Source organism: Amblyraja radiata, chromosome 20, assembly GCF_010909765.2.
Source record: "Amblyraja radiata isolate CabotCenter1 chromosome 20, sAmbRad1.1.pri, whole genome shotgun sequence".
In the NCBI taxonomy this organism is placed as follows: Eukaryota; Metazoa; Chordata; class Chondrichthyes; order Rajiformes; family Rajidae; genus Amblyraja; species Amblyraja radiata.
In genome coordinates, this window is record NC_045975.1 from 43124553 (window position 1) to 43148513 (window position 23961).

The window sequence follows — 23961 nt, forward strand, 5'->3', positions numbered from 1 at the left end:
CTGTGCCGACCATATTATCAACAGCAGCAAGTAATCAGAATGTAACATTCACTAGGTAGATACATTTTAAATGTCAGTGACTGCATGAGATTCCATGTTGTTGTCATTGACAACAATAATGAGAACTGTCTGACTAGTGCTGCCAGCAAAGTCTGGCTGGTTAACTAATCTACTGCCTCAGTAGGAAATATGGTCTTGTTACCTCTTAAAACTGATGGATAGCTTGTCTCCAGCTTTGCAAATTCTACTCTCAAGTGCATGTTTCAACTGGCAATAGATTGCTTTCCAATTTATATAAACAAAGAACTGCAGATGCCGGTTAATAGATAAAAGGGCACAAAGTGCTGGAGTAAGTCAGCAGGTCAGGTAGCATCTCTGGAGAACATGGACAGGTGACGTTCTGGGTCTGAAGAAGGTATTTCAGAATTCTTCAAGAACCATTATTGCTCCTATTGAGACTCCTCCTGTTGAGAAGGCAGATAAATCCCCAGGGCCTGATGGTCTGCATCCCAGAGTACTCAAGGTGGCCCTAGAAATCATGGATGCATTGGTGATCATTTTGCAATGTTCTATCGACTCTGGATCAGTTCCTGTGGACTGGAGGGTAGCTAATGTAACTCCACTTTTTAAGAAAGGAGGGAGAGAGAAAACGAGGAATTATAGACAAGTTAGCCATACATGTGCTCTAATTGGGGATGATGCTTGAGTCGATTGTTAAAGATATAATAGCAGCTCATTTGTACAGCAGTGACTGGGTCGGTCAAAGTCTGCATGGATTTATGAAGGGGAATTTTTTGTGAATGTAGCAAGTAGAATGGAAAATGGATGTGGTGTATCTGGACTTTCAAAAAGCCTTTGACGAGGTCCCACTTTAGTAGTAGTAGTAGTAAGTTTTATTTATACAGCACGTTTTAAGTCAACTCGCATTGACACCAAAGTGCTTTACATAAATTAAATAATAATTTTCCATACAAAACATAGAAAAAGGTTTTTAAAAAAATGAATAAAATGGACACGTTCAACACAAACGTCCCCCCACAGCAGAATCAAAACTTTCCACTGTGGGGAAAGGCACCAGAAAGTTAAGTCCTCTTCCTCTGTGAAACAACCGAGGTCGGGGCCCATTTGTGGCCTTGCAGCCAGTCCGATGATTTTCAGAGCCCTCTTCCCATGAAGATGGAACTTCGGCGTCGAATGAAACATTCCTCAGCGGCTTGGAAAAGTCTGGAGCGGCTGTCTCCTCCCCGGAGACCGGGGCACTCGTAGCCCTCAGGACGCGCCAGTTGGAGCTCCGACCCCGGCGAACTCAATCTCTGGCTCTGCGGCCCTCCAAATTCAGCGCTGCCCACGGCCGGACGCCCGCAGTCCCAGCTCCGCGATGTTGGGATCGACGGCCACAGCGCTCCGGAGCTTACCGCACGGCGACCCGGTAAGGCATCGCCCGCTCCCTGTTGGTATCCCAGCGCTGCACCGCCGCCGCCGAAGCTGTAGTCCCGGCCGGTCCCGACAGGAAACGCCGCTCCATTTTCGATGGTAGGCCGCGAGGACGGGGCGAAGAAGCAGCTTGGAGGGATGCTGCCTCTCCGACCAGGTAGGGGACTAAGAAATAAAGGTTCCCCCTTCCCCACCCCCACCCCCCACATAGAAGACCTCCACTAACATTTTTTAACAGAACAAAATAAAATAAAATTTAAAAAAAGGTGTAGAGACGGACTGCGGGCAGGCTGCCATACACAGACGGCGCCCACTCCCGCACATCCGCCATCTTGAAACTTAAGTGATTAGTGGGCAAAATTAGAGCACATGATATTGGGGGCAGGGTATTGACATTGTTAGAGAACTGGTTGGCAGGCAGGAAGCAAAAAGTAGGAATTAACGGGTCCTCTTCAGAATGGCAGGCAGTGACTAGTGGGGTGCCTCAAGGCTCAGTGCTGGGATCCCAGTTATTTACAATATATAGCATTAACAATTTAGACGAGGGAATTAAATGTAACATCTCTACGTTTGCGAATGACACAAAGCTGGGTGGCAGTGTGAGCTGCGAGGAGGATGCTATGAGGCTGCAAGGTGACTTGGATAGGTTGGGTGAGTGGGCACATGCATGGCAGATGCAGTATAATGTGGATAAATGTGTGGTTATCCACTTTGGTGGCAAGAACAGGAAGGCAGATTATTATCTGAATGGTCAGATTAGGAAAAGGGGAGGTGTAACGAGACCTGGATGTGCTTGTAAACCAGTAACTGAAAGTAAGTATGCAGGCAGAGCAGGCAGTGACGAAAGCTAATGCCATGTTGGCCTTCATTGCGAGAGGATATGAGTATAAAGGACCTACTGCAGTTGTACAGGGCCCTGCTGAGACCGCACCTGTGCAATTTGGGTCTCTTAATTTGAGGAAGGACATTTTTGCTATTGAAGGAGTTCACCAAGTTAATTCCCGGGATGGTGGGACTGACATGCCGAAAGAATGGGTCGACTTGGCTTGTATTCACTGGAATTTAGAAGGATGAGAGGGTGTCTTATAGAAACATTTTAAATTCTTAAAGGATTGGACAGGCCAGATGCAGGAAAAAATTTCCCGGTGTTGGGGGAGTCCAGAACCAGGGGTGACAGTTTAAAATTAGCGGATAGGCCATTAGGACTGAGATGAGGAAAACCTTTTCACCCAGAGAGTTGTGAATCTGTGGAATTCTCTGCCACAGAAGGCAGTGGAGGCCAATTCACTGGATGTTTTCAAGAGAGATAGATTTAGCTCTTAGGGCTAAAGGAATCAAGGGATATGGGGAGAAAACCGGAAAAGGGTACTGATATTAAATGATCATATTGAATGGCGGTGCTGGGTCGAAGGGCTGAATGGCCTACTCTTGAACCTATTTTTCTATGTTTCTATGTTTCTCTCTGAAGAAGAGTCCTGTCCTGAAACGTCACCCATCCATGTTCTCCAGAGACGCTGCCTGATCTGTTGAGTTACTCCAGCACTTTGGTTCCTTTAGATGGCCTGATGCTCCAGTTCCAAGCATGAAGAAAATCCTTCTTATCAAACCCTTAGAAAATAATCATCTCTGGAATATGAATTATTTCTTTTATATTTAATGGGTGACCTCTGAATATTGAATAAAATGACCAAAGTTAGTTTTAGTTCATATCCAAATTTAAAGGCGTTTTTCATTCATCTTCATTCATCTTCATTCATCTTCATTCATCTTCATTCAACTTCATTGCTACCAACGTCTATTGTCGATCCTTAATTGCCATTGAAACGATGGTGGTGATCGCCTTCTTAAACTGCTGTCATCTCTCTGGTACAAGCGTTGGAAGTGATTCCAGGATTTGGACCCTGCAGCAGAGGTATTGTGTAGGGTACTGTTCGATTCACCTCCACCCCATTGAGGAGTCATAGAGTCATAGAGTGAAACAGTGTGTAAACAGGCCCTTCAGCCCATTTTGCCCACACCGGCCAACAATGTCCCAGCTACACTAGTTCCACTTGCCTGCTCCATATCCCTCCAAACCTGTCCTATCCATGTACCTTAAACAATGGGATAGTCCCAGCCTCGACTACCTCCTCTGGCAGCTTGTTCCATACACCCACCACCCTTTGTAAGAAAATGTTCCCCCTCAGATTCCTATTAAATCTTTTCCCCTTCACGTTGAACCCATGTCCTCTGGTCCTCGATTCCCCTACCCTGGGCAAGAGACTCTGTGCATCTATTCCTCTCATGATTTTGTACATCTCTATGAGATCCCCCTCATTCTCCTGCGCTCCATGGAAAAGACCCCCAGCCTACTCAACCTCTCCCTATAGCTCACACCTTCTAGTCCAGGCAACATCCTCGTAAATCTTTTCTGAACACTTTCAAGCTTGACAATATCTTGCCTCCAACATGGTGCCCAAAACTGAACACAATATTCTAAATATGGTCTCACCAACGTCTTATACAACTGCAACATGACCTCCCAACTTCTATACTCTGAACTTTCTTCTCTGGAACTGATGCACTACAATTCTGAGAATTATATTCGGCACTGTGCAACCTCCCGCTTACTTTAGCTATTGTACTTAATTTTGAACTGATTGTATCTATGTATGGTAGATCCGATCTGTTTGGGCAGCATGTCAAACAAAGCTTTTCACTGTACCTCAATAAGCCTAAACTGTACAGATGAGGAGAGGGTGCAAGTCAAAATTAATCTGCAGGAGATGACATTCCCATGCAACCTTCTAAGTAACAGAGTGTGGGGGTTCATGAGATGCTGTCAACAAAATTGTGTTGCGATGCAGATGAACTACAGGTTAAAAACTATTTGATGTTATTTCATAGACAGGATCTGTCTCCATGTCCATTCTAAGTATCTACAGAGTTGAAGGGCAGGAATTAGTATACAATATCCAATTACCTTTTACTGATACCTGAAGTTCACAAAATGGGCAAAGTTCCCTGGAAATCTAATACTCGAAAAGTATTTGGCTGAGGATCAAATTTTTTTTTTAAAGCTTGTTTTAAAATGGTCAGCTCGGTGGAAGCTAAATCCAAAGATAGACACAAAATGCTGGAGTAACTCAATGGGACAGGCAACATCTCTGGAGAGAAGGAATGGGTGACGTTTCGGGTCGAGACTCTCTTTCAAATGTCACCCATTCCTTCTCTCCAGAGATGCTGTCTGTCCCGCCGAGTTACTCCAGCATTTTGTGTCTATCTGCATCTGCAGTTCCATCCTACAAATGGGCTAAATCAATGCATCAGGAAACAAAGGAAAAACCTTCGTTAAGCTGGAAAATGGACACACCAAGAAATGCAGACACTAATCTTGGTAATCTTTTGCAAAGAAGCAACCGTCCAAGAGAGCAATGTTCCCGAGCACAATCAGATCGGTATGTTGAGCCTGATTGGTGATGCTTACCAGCCTTAGATATCTAGATTTAGAGAGATCTGAAGGGTAGATGCTGGAAGCTGAATTCCGCTCATTTATATATATTCATGGATTTTTAACTCATGTATTGTGTTTAAAAAAAATATAATTTATGATGCTTTTATAAGTGATATACTAAGATTTGATATGTACTTTATGATATTTTTTAATATGCAATGCATTTTTATGTAATGTTGCCCCTTGTCTGGACCTTGAGTCCATAATATAGTTAATTGTTAATTATAGTTAATATAATTAATTAATTGATTAATATGATGCCAAATATAATTAAAGTTTTGCCCCACAATAGGCCTGGTTAATGTGGTGCTTCTCAAACCACCTTCTGAAAGCGTGAAAATGCACCTGAATCCCAAACAGAAGCACAAAATCTAGTTTATAAACACTGCCAGAAACCTGGGTTCAATCCTGACCTCTGTGTGGTGTTTGCACGTTCCACGTGACCGCATGGGTTTCCTCCGGGTGCTCCAGTTTCCTCCCACATCCCAAATATGAGTAGGGAAGATTCAAACAAGAGGACATGATTAGAGAATTAAGGGACAAACGTTAAGGGGTAACATGAGGGGAAACTTCTTTACTAAGAGAGTGGTAGCTGTGTGGAATGAGCTTCCAGTGGAAGTGGTGAAGGCAGGTTCGCTTTTATCATTTAAATTGGATAGGTATACGGACGGGAAAGGAATGGAGGGTTATGGTCTGAGTGCAGGTGAGAGTAAGTGTTCGGCACGGACTAGAAGGGCCGAGATGGCCTGTTTCCGTGCTGTAATTATTATATGGTTATATGGGTTTGTAGGTTAATCGGCCCTCTGTAAATTGCCCCCTGGTGTGTAGGGAGTGGATGAGTAAGTGGGATAAAATAGAACTAGTGTGAACGAGTGATCGATGGTCGGCATGGACTCGGTGGGCCGAAGGGCCTACTTCCATGTAGTATCTTTCAATCAATCATTCAAAAGTCATACTTCTATAGTTTTAGAGATACAGCATGGAAAAAGGCCCTTTGGCCTACCTACCTACTCCGCACCAACAAATGATCCCCGCACAATAACACTACCTCACAGTTATCATGGGTGACTTTAATCTACATATAGATGAGGCAAACCAAATTGGTAACAGTGCTGAGGAGGAGGATTTCCTGGAATGTATATAGGATGGGTCTTTAAACAAATATGTAGAGGAACCGACTTGAGGGCAGGTCATCCTAGACTGGGTATTGTGTAATGAGGAAGGATTAGTTAGCGATCTTGGTGTGCAAGGCCCCTTGGGCAAAAGTTACCATAATATGGTGGAATTCTGCATTAGGATGGAGGGTGACACTGTTAATTCAGAGACTAGGGTCCTGAACTTGAATTAAGGAGACTCTAAAGGTATGAGACGGGAATTGGCTCGGATAGACTGGCAAATTATACTTAAAGGGTTGACAGTGAAGATGCAATGGCAAAGAATTAAAGACCGCATGGGTGAACTCCAGAAATTGTTCATCCCTGTCTGGCGAAAAAATAATACTGGGAAGGCGGCTCAACTGTGGCTGACGTGGAAAGTTAAAGATAGTGTTAAAACCAAGGAAGAGGCATATAAATTGGCCAGAGGAAGCAGCAGAGGACTGGGAGAAATTTAGAACTCAACAGAGGAGGACAAAGGGGTGGCGGGTAGAGTACTGACATGGATAGAAAATTGGTTGACAGACAGGAAACAAAGAGTAGGGATTAACGGGTCCCTTTCAGAATGGCAGGCAGTGACTACTGGGGAACCTCAAGGCTCGGTGCTGGGACCGCAGCTATTTATAATATACATTAATGATTTAGATGAAGGGATCAAAAGTAACATTAGCAAATTTGCAGATGACACAAAGCTGTGTGGCAGTGTGAACAGTGAGGAGGATGCTATGAGGATGCAGAGTAACTTGGACAGGTTGGGTGAGTTGGCAGATGCATGGCAGATGCAGTTTAATGTGGATAAATGTGAGGTTATCCACTTTGGTGGCAAGAACAGGAAAACAGATTATTATCTGAATGGTGTCAAGTTAGGAAAAGGGGAAGTACAACGAGATCTGGGGGTCCTTGTTCATCAGTCACTGAAAGTAAGCGTGCAGCTACGGCAGGCAGGTACGGCAGGCAGTGATGAAAGCTAATGGCATGTTGGCCTTCATAACAAGAGGAGTCGAGTATAGGAGCAAATAAGTCCTTCTGCAGTTGTACAGGACCCTGGTGAGACCACACCTCGAGTATTGTGGGCAGTTTTGGTCTCCAAATTTGAGGAAGGACATTCTTGCTATTAAGGGAGTGCAGCGTAGGTTTACAAGGTTAATTCCCGGGATAGCTGGACTGTCATATGTTGAAAGAATGGAGCGACTGGGCTTGTATACGCTGGAATTTAGAAGGATGAGAGGGTGCTTATTGAAAATATAAGATTATTAAGGGATTGGACACGCTAGAGGCAGGAAACATATTCCCGATATTGGGGAAGTCCAGAACCAGGGGCCACAGTTTAAGAATAAGGAGTAGACCATTTAGAACAGAGATGAGGAGAAACCTTTTCACCCAGTTGTGAATCGGTGGAATTCTCTGCCTCAGAAGGTAGTGGAGGCCGAATCTCCGAATGCTTTCAATAGTTGGATAGAGCTCTTAAAGATAGCGGAGTCAGGGGATATGGGGAGAAGGCAGGAACGGGGTACTGATTGTGGATTATCAGCCATGATCACAGTGAATGGCAGTGCTGGCTCAAAGGGCCAAATGGCCTACTCCTGCACCTATTGTCTATTGTCTATTTTCTAATTTAGAGGGGGGGAAAATAGCACGAAAGAAAGCTTGCGGGAAATATAAAAATGACTGTAAACATTTCTATAGGTATGTAAAAAGGAAAAGATTAGTGAAGATGAATGTAGGTCCCTTACAGTCAGAGACAGGTGCATTTATAATTGGAAACAAGGAAATGGCAGAACAGTTAAACGAGTACTTTGGTTCTGTCTCCACTAAGGAAGACACAGGCAACCCCCCATAAATATTAGGGGACCGAGGATCTAGTGGGAGGGAGGAACTGAAGGGAATCCACATTAGTCAGAAACTGGTGTTAGGTAAACTGTTGGGACAGAAGGCAGATAAATCCCCAGGGCCTGAAGGTCTGCAACGCTGAGAACTCAAGGAGGTGGCCCTAGAAATCGTGGATGCATTGGTGATCATTTTCCAATGTTCTATAGACTGGATCAGTTCCTATGGACTGGAGGGTAGCTAATGTAACTCCACTTTTTAAGTTAAGATGCCACTCCAAAGCTACCAGCCTTGGAGGGCATCTACCACACACGGTGCCTCAGGAAGGCCGTCAGCATCCATAAAGACTCATCACACCCCTGTAACAGACTGTTTGAACTACTTCCCTCCGGCAGACGTTACAAGGCCTTCTACGCCCGTACCTCCAGACTCAGAAACAGCTTTATTCCCAGAGCTATAGCGGCTCTGAACCGGCCCTGCTGAGTGCCCCCCAACCCCCCTGGACTGTCTCCCTCGGATGGTCATGACACACAGCTTATTTATTTATTTTACTTTTCTTTTTCATCGGTTGGAGCTGCATACTAAATCTCGTTGCACTGACGTGCAATGACAATAAAATATATTATTATTATTATTATTATTAAGCAAGGAGGGAGAGAGAAAACGTGAAAATATAGACCAGTCAGCCTTACATCGGTAGTGGGGAAGATGCTGGAGTCGATTATTAAAGATGTTATAGCAGCGCATTTGGAAAGCAGTGACGGGATTGGTCAAAGTCACCACGGATTTATGAAGGGGAAATCATGCTTGACTATTCTCCTGGAATGTTTTGAGGATGTAACTAGTGGGATTGAGAATGGATAATGGGGACCCAGTGGATGTGGTTTATCTTAACTTTCAAAAACGCCTTTGACAAGGTCCCACAAAGGAGATTAGTGTGCAAAATTAGAGCATATGTTATTGGGGGAAACCTTTCACCTAGAGAGTTGTGAATCTGTGGAATTATCTGCCACAGAAGGCAGTGGAGGATAATTCACTGGATGTTTTGAAGAGGGAGTCAGATTTAGCTCTTAGAACTAAGGGAATCAAGGGATATGGGGAAAAAGCCAGAACGGGGTACTGATTTTGGATGATCAGCCATGATCATATTGAATGGTGGTTCTGGCTCGAAGGGCCAAATGGCCTACTCCAGCACCTATTTTCTATGTTTCTATATTTCTATGTTTCTCACACTAACAGTACCGTACACACACTTGGAACCATATTTTTTACATTTATACCAAGCCAATTAACCTACAAACCTGTACGTCTTTAGAGCGTGGTTGGATACTGAAGAAAACCCACACAGGTCACGGGGAGAACGAACAAACTCCGTACAGACAGCACGCATAGTCAGGAACGAACCCGTGTCTCTAGCGCTGTAAAGCAGAAGCTCTATCACTTCTGTTTGACCAGATACTGATCACAACATATCACAAGACTGAAACATCATGGACAATACATGTGAATTTCCAAGGCAAACAGAAATGTTACATCACATTAGATAAAAAATTAAAGTAATTAAATGAAAGTCATTAATCTGTGCAGCAAACTTCAAGTAAACAAGTTAGCAGACATCTCATTTGGGATTCTAATTTTATATCAGCACTTTTAAATACAAATGAACAAAATAACATTGTTTTTAAGGGCATTGAAATACCAACTTACTCATCAACTAGAAGGATTGTCACAGAGGCACCAGTTGATGTGTTCATGTTAAATGCTCATCTGGACTCTGTGTGAGCTATCTACTGCAGATATATTCTATAACTAGAGGGACGCACAGTGGCACACTGGTAGAGTTGCTGCCTTACAGCAGCAGGGTTTAATCCTGACCATGTGTGCTGTCTGTACAGAGTTTGCACGTTATCCCTGTGACTGCGTGGTTTATCTCCAGGTGCTCCGGTTTCCTTCCACATTCCAATGACGTGCGGGTTTGAAGGATAAAGTGTCCCTGGTGTGTCGGATAGTGCTAGTGTACAAGGCGATCACTAATCGGAATAGAGTTGGTAGGCCGAAGAGCCTACTTCCACGCTTTACCTCAAAAGTCTAATGTAAAATGTCTAAAGGTAAACTGGCCCTACTGAAATAAATGGAGCAAGTACATGGTAAATTTCAAACAACGACTTTCTTTGAGATACAAAAACTTTGTATTGGATGCTGATACCCAAATTCAGATACATCTATCGGCAGTGGAGAACTTGGTGTAATTATTTCTGATGCAAAGTGAAGATTCAAGTTTAAAATTGAGAATTACATCATGCAATCTCCGTATCAAATGAGATTTAGATGAATTTCCGGCAAAAGTAATGGTAAAGAAATTGGGCCTTAACAGTACACTGCTTGTGAATTTGTCTTAGGTTAGTTTTCAACACTGTAACGTATATCATGCTCAGTTTATGAAATATGGTTTCATTGGTTCCATTTGGCACTAACAAACAGGTTTGAACTTTTATGACTTGATGGTTACGCATTGTAGATTCGCTAGTTTGGGTTTAATTTAGAGATACAGCACGGGAACAAGCTCGTCGGCTCATCGAGTCCACGCCGACCACCCATTCACACTGGTGCCATGTTATCCCACTTCCTCATCCACTCTGCCTCAAAGCGCCGGAGACCTGTGTTCGATTCTGACCTCGGGTGTGGAGTTGGATATTCTTCCTGTGGCTGCGTGGGTTTCCTCCGGTTTCCTCCCGCATCCCAAAGATGTGCGGGTTTGAGGGTGAATTGGCCCTCTGCAAACTGCCCTAAACTAGTGTGTAGGGAGTGGATCTACTTCTTTTTTTCGTGTCCATCTTGTTCCTGTGGATAGGGTGAACTGTTTTAAATATCTGGGAGTCCACATCTCTGAGGATATGACATGGACATCACAAGCCGCAGCACTCGTGAGTAAGGCAAGGCAGCGCCTTTACCACCTCAGGCAATTGAGGAAATTCAGAGTGTCTCCGAGGATCCTCCAGTGCTTCTACTCAACGGCTGTGGAAAGCATCTTGTCCGGAAATATTACCATCTGGTTTGGGAATTGCTCTGCCCAGGACAAGAAGGCTCTGCAGAGAGTAGTGCGTTCGGCCGAACGCACTATGGTAACTTCACTTGCCCCCCTGCAGGAACTATACATCAGGAGGTGCAACTCCAGAGCCAATAAAATCATGGGAGACCGCTTCCACCCATGCAACGGACTGTTCCAGCTGCTACGGTCAGGCAAACGCCTCCGTTGCCATGCTGTGAGAACAGAGAGGTTGAGAAGGAGTTTCTTCCCAGAGGCCATTCGGACTGTAAATCTCACCAGGGACTAACTTTACTGAACTTTTTCCTTCCAATATTTTATATGTAAAAGAATATGTGTGCGTTTATGAGTGTGTTTATAGTTTGTTTGGTTGTCTTTTTGCACAAAGTCCGCGAGCATTGCCACTTTTCATTTCACTGCACATCTCATATGTGTATGTGACGAATAAACTAGACTTGACTTGACATATGTTGGCCTCGCTGGTATCGTCCGTCCTGAAAAGCTTCCGGTCACAATGAGTGGAAGCCATCACTTGTCGCAATAGATGATGGTGGTAGCAGAATTAGCTCAGGATACCTCCAGTTACCAGCCCACCACGTGGATGCTTCTGTTATGGGGCCAGGGAGCAGGTGAGAAAGTGGGATAACATAACACTAGTGTGAATGGGTGATCATTGGTTGGCGTGTAATCGGTGGGACGAAGGGCCTGTTTCCCTGCTGTATCTCTGATCTAGACTAAGCTATACACAGGCAAATAACTCCAACAACATTATTTAATGACAGCCACATGACACAATGGGATTGAAAAGATGCAGCATCAGCCCCAGCCAACAATTGATCAATGTTAGATACAATTAATTTTGTCCTGAATGGCAGAATTCAGTTTTGCCTAACAGCATTGGCAAAAAACAATTTTATATATTTTTTAAAGTTAACTATGCTTTTAGTTACAGTTATTAAGAAAATAATTTGTTCAACGGAACAGTTAGTGTCCGATTAGGAGTTTAAGCTCAAAATTTACAGAGCAGCATTTTCTGTCAAGCTAAGGTCACAATCCTTCAATCTGCCTGGATGTCTCGGCCTGCATCTAATAGTGCTGATGTCAGCGCTTTCCCGGCACACTGCCACCAAAGCTCTTTCTCTGATATTGCATCAGAATCCATTTTCAGCTCACAACTTGTTATATATCAAAGCAATTAATTAATCAAATGAGCCCAGCACTTACCGCTGGATGGATGACGAGAGAGATTCAAGAAAATCCCTGCCTCCCGAAGCCATGTTTAACACTCGGCCACAGCAGGACCTAAAACAGAATGGTTTAAATGTCATTATCACCAGCTTCATGATCACAGCTAATCACCTGCACTTCACCTGTGGTAGTCGACTACTTAACGTTATTGCGTGCTTGCAGTTATAATAAATTATATTATTGTAATGTAAAGGTCTAAGAATAAAAGCATCTTCTGTTGGGGATTTTTACCTGCTAAACCACTGCCCTGCCCTGTTGACTACCCTCCACTAACACTATAATATTATGAGAATACATACATTCTTCCATGGGTTTTCTCCGGATATTCTGGTTTCTCCCACAGCCGAAAGAAGTGCAGGTTTGTAGGTTAATTGGCTTCTGTAAATTGCAGGTAGACAAAAGTGCTGGAGAAACTCAGCGGGGGCAGCAGCATACCAACGTTTCGGGCCGAAACCCTTCTTCAGACCCCTTCTTCTGTAAATTGTCCCTGGAGTGTAGGATAGAACTGGTGTATGGGAGATGGCTGGTCGGTGTGGACCTAATGGGCCGAAGGGCCTGTTTCCATATATATGTTTTACAGATATATATCTTAATTTCATTGAACCATATACTTGGTTGAATATGTGGCATCATTTTGTCTTGTTTCTGTAGTCAAAGGGTAAGATTGATTAATTTATTTGTGCAGAACAGTGATGGAAGTTCGACTCCTCTTGCCTTGTTTCTATGCTTTTGTTTCTCTATATATATGCATAACAGCATGAATTATAATCTGATTTCCATACATGAATATACTAAGGTCGTTCATGTGCTGCACCTGTTAGAGCCTGGCTCTACCGTGGAATGTAATTAGTAATGTAATTTAGCCTAAACTTATTTATGCCTAATCCAATTTAAAGCATAAATGTTGCATTCAATAATAATAATAATAATTAATTTTATTTATGGGCGCCTTTCAAGAGTCTCAAGGACACCTTACAAAAATGTAGCAGTTAGAGGAAAAACATGTAAGGGGAATGAAATAAATAGTAGAGACATTACTAGTACACAAAGTAAAGACAGAATACAATTCAAAACACAATATGAGGCAATTAATGCACAGATGAAAAGGGAGGGGGACGTGGGGCTAAGGATAGGCAGAGGTGAAGAGATGGGTCTTGAGGCGGGACTGGAAGATGGTGAGGGACACGGAATTGCGGATCAGTTGGGGGAGGGAGTTCCAGAGCCTGGGAGCTGCCCTGGAGAAGGCTCTGTCCCCAAAACTGCGGAGGTTGGACTTGTGGATGAAGAGGAGACCGGCTGATGTGGATCTGAGGGACCGTGAGGGTTGGTAGGGGGAAAGGAGGTCAGTGAGATATGCGGGGGCCAGATGGTGGAGGGCTTTGTAGGTGAGGATCAGGATTTTGTAGGTGATCCGGTGGGAGATGGGAAGCCAGTGAAGTTGTTTGAGGACTGGAGTGATGTGATGCCAGGATTTGGTGTGGGTGATGAGTCGGGCGGCTGCGTTCTGGACCAGTTGGAGTCGGTTGATGTAGGTGGAGCTGATGCCAGGAGAAGTGAGTTGCAATAGTCCAGTCGGGAGGAGATGAAGGCATGGATGAGTCTTTCAGCAGCGGGAGGTGTGAGAGAGGGTCTGAGTTTGGCGATGTTGCGGAGATGAAAGAAGGAGGTTTTAATGACATGGCGGATGTGAGGCTCAAGGGAGAGGGTGGAATCAAAGATCACGCCAAGGTTGCAGGCCTTGGGAGATGGGGAGACAGTGGTGCCGTCGATGGTGAGAGTGGGGTTATTGATTTTGCTGAGTGTGGCTTTGGAGCCTATGAGGAGGAATTCTGTCTTATCGCTGTTGAGTTTGAGGAAGTTATGTTGCATCCAAGTTTTTATATTCAAGTGTAAGTTAAAAGACTCGCTAGTTTGCAGCAGTTTGCACAATTTCAAGCTGATAAATACAAAAGCTCCCTACCGTGGGAGGGTGGACACCCCGCTCCCACACCTTCTCCCCCCTCCCCCCCCCCCCCCTCTATGCTATGCTCCAGTAGACTTGGTCTCTGCTCTTCCTCGCAATTTCTCACTCAACTCTCACCCAATGTTGGCAGCCCTGTTATTCTCCAGAGCCTAACCCACACCACAGCTCCTCTGTCAGCTTGTTCATGGACATTGCCATTTCTGAAACACAGACGTCTCTTTACCCTCCCCAATGAATCCATTCATTCCCAAATTCAGTGCCACGTTTTTAATGAGGGGCAAATCAATTTACCTTGCATCAGCAATGAAACATGCCAACGTGTATATGCCATGTCTTCTTAGTTTAGTTTAGAGATACAGCAGGGAAACAGGCCCTTCAGTCGACCGGGTCCACACCGACCAGTCATCGCTGCACATTAACACTATCCTACATGAGGGACAAGTGTTTTTACACTTGTACCAAGCCAATTTACCAACAAACCTGTACGTCTTTGGAGTGTGGGAGGAAACCAAAGTTCTCGGAAGAAACCCACACATTCACGGGGAGAACTCTATACGGACAGTACCCATAGCCAGGATCGAACCAGGGTCTCTGTAAGGCAGCAACTCTACCACTGCGCCACCATGCTGTCAAAGATTCAGAAAATAAGAAGCATATTCCTGCTTTGGCAACATGATTGAGGCACTAATTTACAAACAGTTCTCTAATTTTCCAAAATAACATGGTTACTGCTCTATTGATGCAAATGGAGAGGAGGAAGGATGACTGAATCTCTGGCCAACAACTATCACAATGTTTAACAGATACTTGGAGAGGTACATGCATAGCATAGGATTGGTTTAGAGGGATATGGGCCAAATGCAGGCAGGCGGGACTAATGTAGATGGGGCATGTTGGTTGGTGTGGGCGTTGGGCTGAGGAGCCTGTTTCCACGCTGTATGGCTTTATGACTAATCATCCTTGATATTTTTCCTATGGAGTGGAATTGTAGTGCCTCAGTCATTGCATAATACTTTTTGATCAAACAAGAAATCGAAATAGGATCGGTCATCATTCAGGTTAGTCAGCAACCTGTTATACCACAACTTTTCCACGATAAGTGCCAAGTGCCATGTGCGGACGTGGCGCCGATGGACGAGAGGCCGAAGCAAAGAAGTCGAAGCCAAAGAACCGAATGGAAACGAGGCCGAAATGCCAATAAACCGAACGATTATGAAGACGAAACGCCTACTAACCAAAAGGGCGGGACGCCTAAATGCAAACTAACCGAAAAGCTGCGCCGCCTAAAAGCAAACTTACCGAATGACCGCTCTGTCGAAACGCCACCTACCCGAAAGGCGGCGTCGCCTACAGGCCAAAGGGCCGACTGCCGCTCAACAGAAACGTCCAATAACGGACATGGCGTTGCCGAGGGGCGGGACTTGTCAGCGATTGGTCCAGATTGGCTTGTGTGGGAAAATGAACCCCACGCTCCCGTCTCCCCCTTCTCTCTCCCCTCTTCTCCCTATCCCCCACTCTCTCTCCCTTCTCTCTCTCCCTTCTCTCTCTCCTCTTCCCTCTTCCCCTCCTCTCTCCCCCCCTCCCTTCTCTCTCCCTCCATTCTCTCTCTCCCTTCTCTCTCTCCCCTTCTCTCCCCCTTCTCTCTCTCCTCCGTCTCCATCCACGGGAGAGGAGAGAAGGGGGAGAGAGAGAAGGGTGGGAGAGAAAAGGGAGAGGGGGGGGAGAGAGGAGGGGAAGAGAGGAGGAGAGAGAGAAGAGTGTAAAGAGGAGGAGAGAGAGAAGAGGTTAGAGAGAAGAGGGGAGATAAGGGAGAGAGAGAAGGGCAGAGAAAAGGGAGAGAGAAGGGAGAGAGAGAGAGAGAAGAGGGGAGAGAGAAGGGGGAGACCTGAGCGTGGGGTTTATTTTCCCACACAAGCCATAGGTGACTGGGCAATCTGAACCCAAGCACCAAGTTGAAAGCGGCCAAAGGTGCGCATCCCTCGGGACAGCCCCCACTCTCCCACGGCCACCCTCCGCGGGCTGCGGGTCGGGTGGAGCGGAGGTTTGGGACAATGTTCATGCCTTCACAGTGATGTGATGGACGCGGTGGTCTGGACCAATCGCTGACAAGTCCCGCCCCCCGGCAACGTCATGTCCATTATTGGACTTTCTGTTGAGCGGCAATCATTCCGTTGGCCTGTAGGCGACGCCGCCTTTCGGGTAGGTGGCGTTTCGACAGAGCGGCCATTCGGTAAGTTTGCTTTTAGGCGACGCAGCTTTTGGGTTAGTTTGCATTTAGGCATCCCATCCTTTCGGTTAGTAGGCATTTCGTCTTCGGACTCTTTAGGTTTATTGGTGTTTCAGCCTCATTTCCATTCCGTTCTTTGGCTTCGACTTCTTTGCTTCGCCTTCTTGTCTGTCGGCGCCACGTCCGGGTACCATTAATGCTGCTCCCTGCATCACTTTCTCAATTGGCTTGATGCATTATCTTTATGCTCTATACAATCCAGTTGGCAAACACTGTGTTTTAGGGACGTTGTACAGAAAGGGAAGCTAGCTGATTAGCAACAAAGACCTTCAGGTAGCTTTCTATAGCCTTTCCCCATCACCTAATTTACTTGTCAGCTCACCTGAACATAAACCTACAGAGCCCCTGATCCTAATAGTACACGGAAGTCAGGGTTCTGTAATGAGCCAGGTTTCTGATCAACTGTCCAGCTAATTAAGGGGAGAAGTCAAAATGTAGAAACAAGAACCTGCGGCGGCTGGTTTACCAAGGAAAGACACGAAATGTTGGAGTAACTCAGCAGGTCAGGCAGCATCCCTTGAGAACATGGATAGGTGACATTTTAGGCCAGGACCCTTCTTCTGACTGATCAGGGAGAAGTCACACTGATGGTCAACATGGAAGTACATTGTGGACTGGGGTGCAAGGGGAGGTTGGGCAGGTTGGAGCTTTATAGTGGTGTGTAAAATCATGAGGGGAACAGATATGATGAATGTACAGTCTTCCACCCAGGGATTGACAATTAAAAACTAAGGAGGGAGGGGAAAGTTTTAATAGGAACCTGGGGAGTAACCTTTTCCACACAAAGAGTGGTGGATATATGGAACGAGGTGGGTATATGGAGGTAGTTGAGGCAGGTGCAATAACAACATTTAAAATACATTTGGACAGGTACATAGATAAGAAAGGTTTAGAGGGATATGAGCCAAATGCAGGCAGATGGGACTAATGTAGACGGGGGCACCTTGGTCAGCATGAGGAGGTTTGACCGAAGGGCCTGCTTCCATGCTGTACGACTCTAATAGCTACAACTGTTGGCGATGCACCAAGTTACCAGTTGAAGCAGTGAATCCTGTTATTATTGATCTTAAGGCACTATCACTGTTTGATTGTGGATATACATCTAATAAATGTGTTACCAGTGTTATAATCTGAGTAAGAGTCATACAAAATGTTTAATTCAACCACCTAAAAATCGCTAAAAGGGCACAACAAAACATCCAATATAACCAATTACCCAAAATGTAGGGATAGATTTTTCTGTCCGATTCTTCAAAGTACCACTCATATTTGGATAACAAGCCAATAAGCTCCAAAGCAAACATTTCCAGCCGGCCCAACCTTTCCCTGTAACTTAAACCCACAAACCCAGGTAACATCCTGGTGAATCTTTCGAACTCAATGTTCTCCTTCCTGTAGCTAGGTGACCAGAGTTGGGTGTTGCATCTCCTGCAGGTGCAGGGGAAAGTACCTTGAGAGGGGGTGGTTTGGATGGGAAGGGACGAGTTGATGGAGTTGCGGAGGGAACGGTCTCTGCGAAAAGCAGAAAGGGGTGGAGATGGGAAGATATGGCCACCTGTCCCTTTAGCTCCCCCTTCGACTCCATCCAAGGACCGCGAAAGTCTTTTCAGGTGAGGCAGAGGTTCACTTGCACCTCCTCCAACCTCATCTATTGTATCCGCTATTCCAGGTTCATCGGCCAGACCAAGCACTGAAGACCTCCTCTCAGTCTGCCTCAACCTACCTGATCTCCCGGTTGCTCAACACTTTAACTTCCCCTCCCATTCCCACACTGACCTTTCAGTCCTGGGCCTCCTCCATTGTCAGAGTGAGGCCCAGCGCAAATTGGAGTAACAGCACCTCATATTTTAGTTGGGCAATTTACACCACAGTGATATGAACATTGACTCTCTAACTTCAAATAGCCCTTGCTTTCCCTCTCTCTCCATCCCCTCCCCCTTCCCAGTTCTCCCACCAGTCTTAAGGGCCTGTCCCACTTACGTGTCCTTGGCACGCAAATTACGCGACCTCGTGGTCGCGTTGAGCCGAGACGGTCCCGCGAAGGTCGCTCGCGATTACATGCGTACGCACAGCCGTCTGGAGCGCGTGACATCATTTGAAGATGGACACAATGCTGGAGTAACTCAGCAGGACCGGCAGCATCTCTGGAGAGAAGTAATGGGTGATGTTTCGTGTCGAGACTCTTCTTCAGTCTGAAAAGAAGGGTCTTGAGCCGAAACGTCATCCATTGCTTCTCTCCAGAGATGCTGCCGGTCCCGCTGAGTTACTCCAGCATTTTGTGTCTATCTTCAATTTTCTTGGCCCCGCTCTGGGAGTAGAAGTGGGGGCGGATCCGGACCGCAACGGCCGTGAGCCCCAGGCCGAGTTCGGCGATCGTTTGCCTGCTTCTGCTGCTGTTGAAGGTGAGACGTTGCGTCGGGCCAGGGTCTTGGGCCTGTCCCACTTTGGCCGTCAGTTCCACGACAGGCCGTTGGTGCGCAAAGATTTCATTCACTGCAAGAATTTCGGAGCCCCGCGCGATGTCGGGACCGGCCCCGTACAACTCCATACCTCTCCGCGCTTCTAAGTGGGACCGGCCCCGCGCGGCCATACGGTGCCCGTACACCTCAAGCGACCACGTGATCGCGCAATTTGCCGGCCAAGGACACGTAAGTGGGACAGGCCCTTTACTGTCTCCAACTACATTCTATCTCTGCCCCGCCCACTCCCCTGACATCAGCCTGCAGAAGGGTCTCGACCCAAAACATCACCCATTCCTTCTCTCCATAGATGCTGCCTATCCCACTGATTTACTCCAGCCTTTTGTATCTACCTTTGATTTAAACCAGTATCTGCAGTTCTTTCCTACACTTATAGGACCCAAACTCTCTTATGATTAAGAATGCAGGAACTCACTTGCAATTTGCCCAATTAGCACCTTCATTAGTTGATCGCAGGCAATGTGTTCCAAAGCAGAAGTCAGTATCACCAACTCATCTCTTTAAATGTACGAGGAAACAACAAGAAAGCTCCGCTACTGCTCATTATTTTATGTAATGCACAAAATTAAATACAAAGTTACAAGTAAAATCCACTTATGTGCCAATCAGCATGCTATTGCAACATTGCTTCAGAGTGCATGTGGAGTCATTTCCTTTGCTCGTGTCTAATGGTAGCATGGTCCTAAAGTGACTCATTAACAGTCAGAATCTATATACTCTTGAGTCTATCCTCAGTCAAACTATTGTATTTTACAGGATAAGCATATTAATCGGAGTCTGCAGCAATTAAATCGTGAGCACTGGGAAGGGGAATACATTGGGTGAATTGAGTCTTTTACCCAGGATAGGGGAATCAAGAACCAGAGGACACAGAGGTCTGTGGAATTCTCTGCCTCAGAGGACGATGGAGGCAGGTTCTCTGGATGCTTTCAAGAGAGGGCTAGATAGGGCTCTTAAAAATAGCTGAGTCAGGGGATATGGGGAGAAGGCAGGAACGGGGTACTGATTGCGGATAGAAACATAGAAACGTAGAAAATAGGTGCAGGAGTAGGCCATTTGGCCCTTCGAGCCTGCACCGCCATTCAATATGATCATGGCTGATCATCCAACTCAGTATCCCATCCCTGCCTTCTCTCCATACCCCCTGATCCCTTTAGCCACAAGGGCCACATCTAACCCTCTTAAATATAGCCAATGAACTGGCCTCAACTACCTTCTGTGGCAGAGAATCCCACAGATTCACCACTCTGTATAAAAAATGATTTTCTCATCTCGGTCCTAAAAGACTTCCCTCTTATCCTTAAACTGTGACCCCTAGTTCTGGACTTCCCCAACATCGGGAATAATCTTCCTGCATCTAGCCTGTCCAACCCCTTAAGAATTTTGTAAGTTTCTATAAGATCCCCCCTCAATCTTCTAAATTCTAGCGTGTACAAGCCGAGTCTATCCAGTCTTTCTTCATATGAAAGTCCTGCCATCCCAGGAATCAGTCTGGTGAACCTTCTCTGCACTCCCTCTATGGCAAGAATGTCTTTCCTCAGATTAGGAGACCAAAACTGTACGCAATACTCCAGGTGTGGTCTCACCAAGACCCTGTACAACTGCAGTAGAACCTCCCTGCTCCTATACTCAAATCCTTTTGCTATGAAAGCTAACATACCATTTGCTTTCTTCACTGCCTGCTGCACCTGCATGCCTACTTTCAATGACTGGTGTACCATGACACCCAGGTCTCGCTGCATCTCCCCTTTTCCTAATCGGCCACCATTCAGATAATAGTCTACTTTCCTGTTTTTGCCACCAAAGTGGATAGCCTCACACTTATCCACATTATACTGCATCTGCCATGCATTTGCCCACTCACCCAACCTATCCAAGTCATCTTGCAGCTTCCTAGCATCCTCCTCACAGCTAACACTGCCCCCCAGCTTCGTGTCATCCGCAAATTTGGAGATATTGCATTCTATTCCCTCATCCAGATCATTAATATATATTGTAAATAGCTGGGGTCCCAGCACTGAGCCTTGCGGTACCCCATTAGTCACTGCCTGCCATTCTGAAAAGGACCCGTTTACTCCTACACTTTGCTTCCTGTCTGCTAGACAGTTCTCTATCCACCTCAATACTGAACCCCCAATACCGTGTGCTTTAAGTTTGTATACTAATCTCTTATGTGGGACCTTGTCGAAAGCCTTCTGAAAGTCCATATATAACACATCCACTGGTTCTCCCTTATCAACTCTACTAGTTACATCTTCGAAAAATTCTATAAGATTCGTCAGACATGATTTACCCTTCATAAATCCATGCTGACTTTGTCCAATGAATTCACCACTTTCCAAATGTGCTGCTATCCCATCTTTAATAACTGACTAGCAGTTTCCCCACTACTGATGTTAGACTAACTGGTCTGTAATTCCCCGTTTTCTCTCTCCCTCCCTTTTTAAAAAGTGGGGTTACATTAGCTACCCTCCAGTTCTCAGGAACTACTCCAGAATCTAAAGAGTTTTGAAAAATTATCACTAATGCATCCACTATTTCTGCGGATGATCAGCCATGATCACATTGAATGGCGGTGCTGGCTCGAAGGGCCGAATGGCCTACTCCTGCACCTATTGTCTATTGTCTATTGTTTAAGGTAAGAGGGGAAAGATTTAGTAGGAGGTAAACTCGCTCTGCACATCTCCTTTAAACATTCCCCCTCTCACCTTAAATCTATGATCTCTAGTATTTGACACAACCTGGAAGAAAGGTTCTGACCCTCTACCCAATCTCTGCACCTCATCTTTTTCTATACTTCTATCAGTCAACCCTCCAGCCTCCAGTTCCAGAGAAACCCATACGTTCTTTCATGTCCCTCATCTCTTGCTATCCCGATTTTCGATCCCAACTACGGGTGCTTGTCCACACGGTGTTTGTATGTTCTCACCGTGACCGCATGGGTTTTCTCCAAGATCTTCAGTTTCCTCCCACGCTCCAAAGATGCACAGGTTTGTTGGTTAATTGGCTTGGTATAAGTGTAAATAGTAAGATTAAACGAGAACTTACCAGTTCGAAGTTTGATCGTTATTTTATGAGGAGTACGTTGAGGGAATACGTGAAGAACCCCGCCAGGGCGCATGCGTGTCATTCTTCAAAGCAGCGGTGTGAAATCACAGATAACTGTAATGACTTAAACATAGTAAGATTAGAGAAGAAATACCAGTTGAGTATATGATCATGGGTGGGAGCGGAGGGCACGTATTCCCTCAACGTACTCCTCATAAAATAACGATCAAACTTCGAACTGGTAAGTTCTCGTTTAATCTTACTATTTTACTTCGGAGTCACGTGAGTGACTACGTGAAGATTTCAAAGCTCTGTGATTTCATGCCGTGGAAACGAGTCCATGCATCACATCTGCCTTAATGACTGTAGGAGGAATTGTGTCAACATAATTTAGACATGAATCCGACATTGAAATCCATGAAATTTATTAACACAAAATTATAGCCCCTACTTATGGGGTAAATTAAATTACAGAACTTAAAATAGTTTCTGCAAACGTTCCAGGTTTAATGACTGGTTTATGATAAAATAGTTGGAATGTTTTTTTCCCTGACCATCCTGCTGTCTTGAGGATTTGGTCCATTGGTATATCCAACTGCATAGCTGCCGATGTAGCTGCAGCCCTGGTGGAATGAGATTTAAAATTATTAGTATCCACCCCAGCCTGTATTAGAACCTGTTTCAGCCATATTGAGATGGTCTGGACCGTCACTCTTTTATGTGGTTGCTTATGGCTGACTAAAAGTGCCTTCTCATTGCCTCTGATGATTTTCGTGTTCTCCATGTATAACGACAAATGTCTTACTAAACAAAGACGATCATCTGTTGGGTAAGACCTAAATTCTATATTGAGGCCTGTTGATCCCTGTCTGTTCTGCTTAACTAATTCATCAATATGAAACGTAATATTTTCAGATGAAGAAGTCATGTTGTCCAGTCTTAATTTATGTAATGACTTTGTGCCGTGACCAATGCCATTAGCATGACTGTTTTTAATGTCAGTCTATGTAGGGACAGAGCTGTTGCTGGAGAACAATTCCTGAGCATCTTCAGGACAATACTCACATCCCATATTTGGGAGTACCTGGTTCTTGGGGGATTGGTATTAAAAATTCCCCTCATAAGTTTTGTTATAAGTGGGTGAGTCCCAACAGAGTGACGCTCTGTTCCTTGCCATAGATAAGTTGACAGGGCACTTCTGGCGCAGTAGATGGCACTATAACTGAGCACCTCATCATAATGGAGGCCTGCCAGGTACTCCAGAACAGACGGGATGTTCATTTCTCTGTAGGTGATGCTGTTTTTGTGACAATACATCTCCCACTTCCTGATATAGACCAGATACTGTTTTTTGGTGGACTGTCTGTGGGCCGCCGAAATCATGTTCACTGTTCGGTCCGTCAGTCCCAGCTGTAGTAGTGGTATTTTTAGACTCTACAAATTAATAAATTCAAATAGTTATGGCATGGGTGGCTATCCCTCGTTACGGGATGAACCAATAAGTCTGGTCTATTCGGGATGGTGATACATGGTTCTAATACCATGTTCAGTATCACTGGGAACCATGGTTGAGTAGGCCAATCGGGTACTACCAAAATACCAGGCGCAGAGTCTTGCTGTATTTTCCTTAATACCCGACTGATGAGACAGAAAGGAGGGAATGCATAAATAAACAATTTCCCCCAATGCAGCGAAAATGCATCTGTTGCCGCTGCCCCAGGGTCTAGTTCCCACGAAGCATAGTTTGATAACTGGTGATTAAGCCTGGATGCGAATAGATCGATATCTGGTGTTCCATACCATGCTGTAATATCAGCAAATACTTTTTTATTCAACATCCATTCGGTGTTTTCATAAAATTTGCGTGACCTGGTGTCTGCCACTAAATTTAGTTTACCTGGTAGGTAAGTAGCTGATATCCAAATATCTCTCTGGATACACCATTGCCAAATTGTATTAGCCAGATTGTCACATGATGTCG

At 45.1% G+C, this 23961-nt stretch overlaps 1 protein-coding gene across 1 annotated transcript in view; it reads right to left on the reverse strand.

Moving 5' to 3' along the window:
• The window catches only part of insc (INSC spindle orientation adaptor protein), a 216735-nt gene extending 204485 nt beyond the window's left edge, over positions 1-12250 (reverse strand). Inside the window, exon 1 of the mRNA XM_033038498.1 lies at positions 12179-12250. Within this exon, the coding sequence (XP_032894389.1) occupies positions 12179-12231 (53 nt within the window). The 5' untranslated portion in view covers positions 12232-12250. The remainder of the gene's footprint in view (positions 1-12178) is intronic.
• Positions 12251-23961: the final 11711 nt, after the last annotated feature.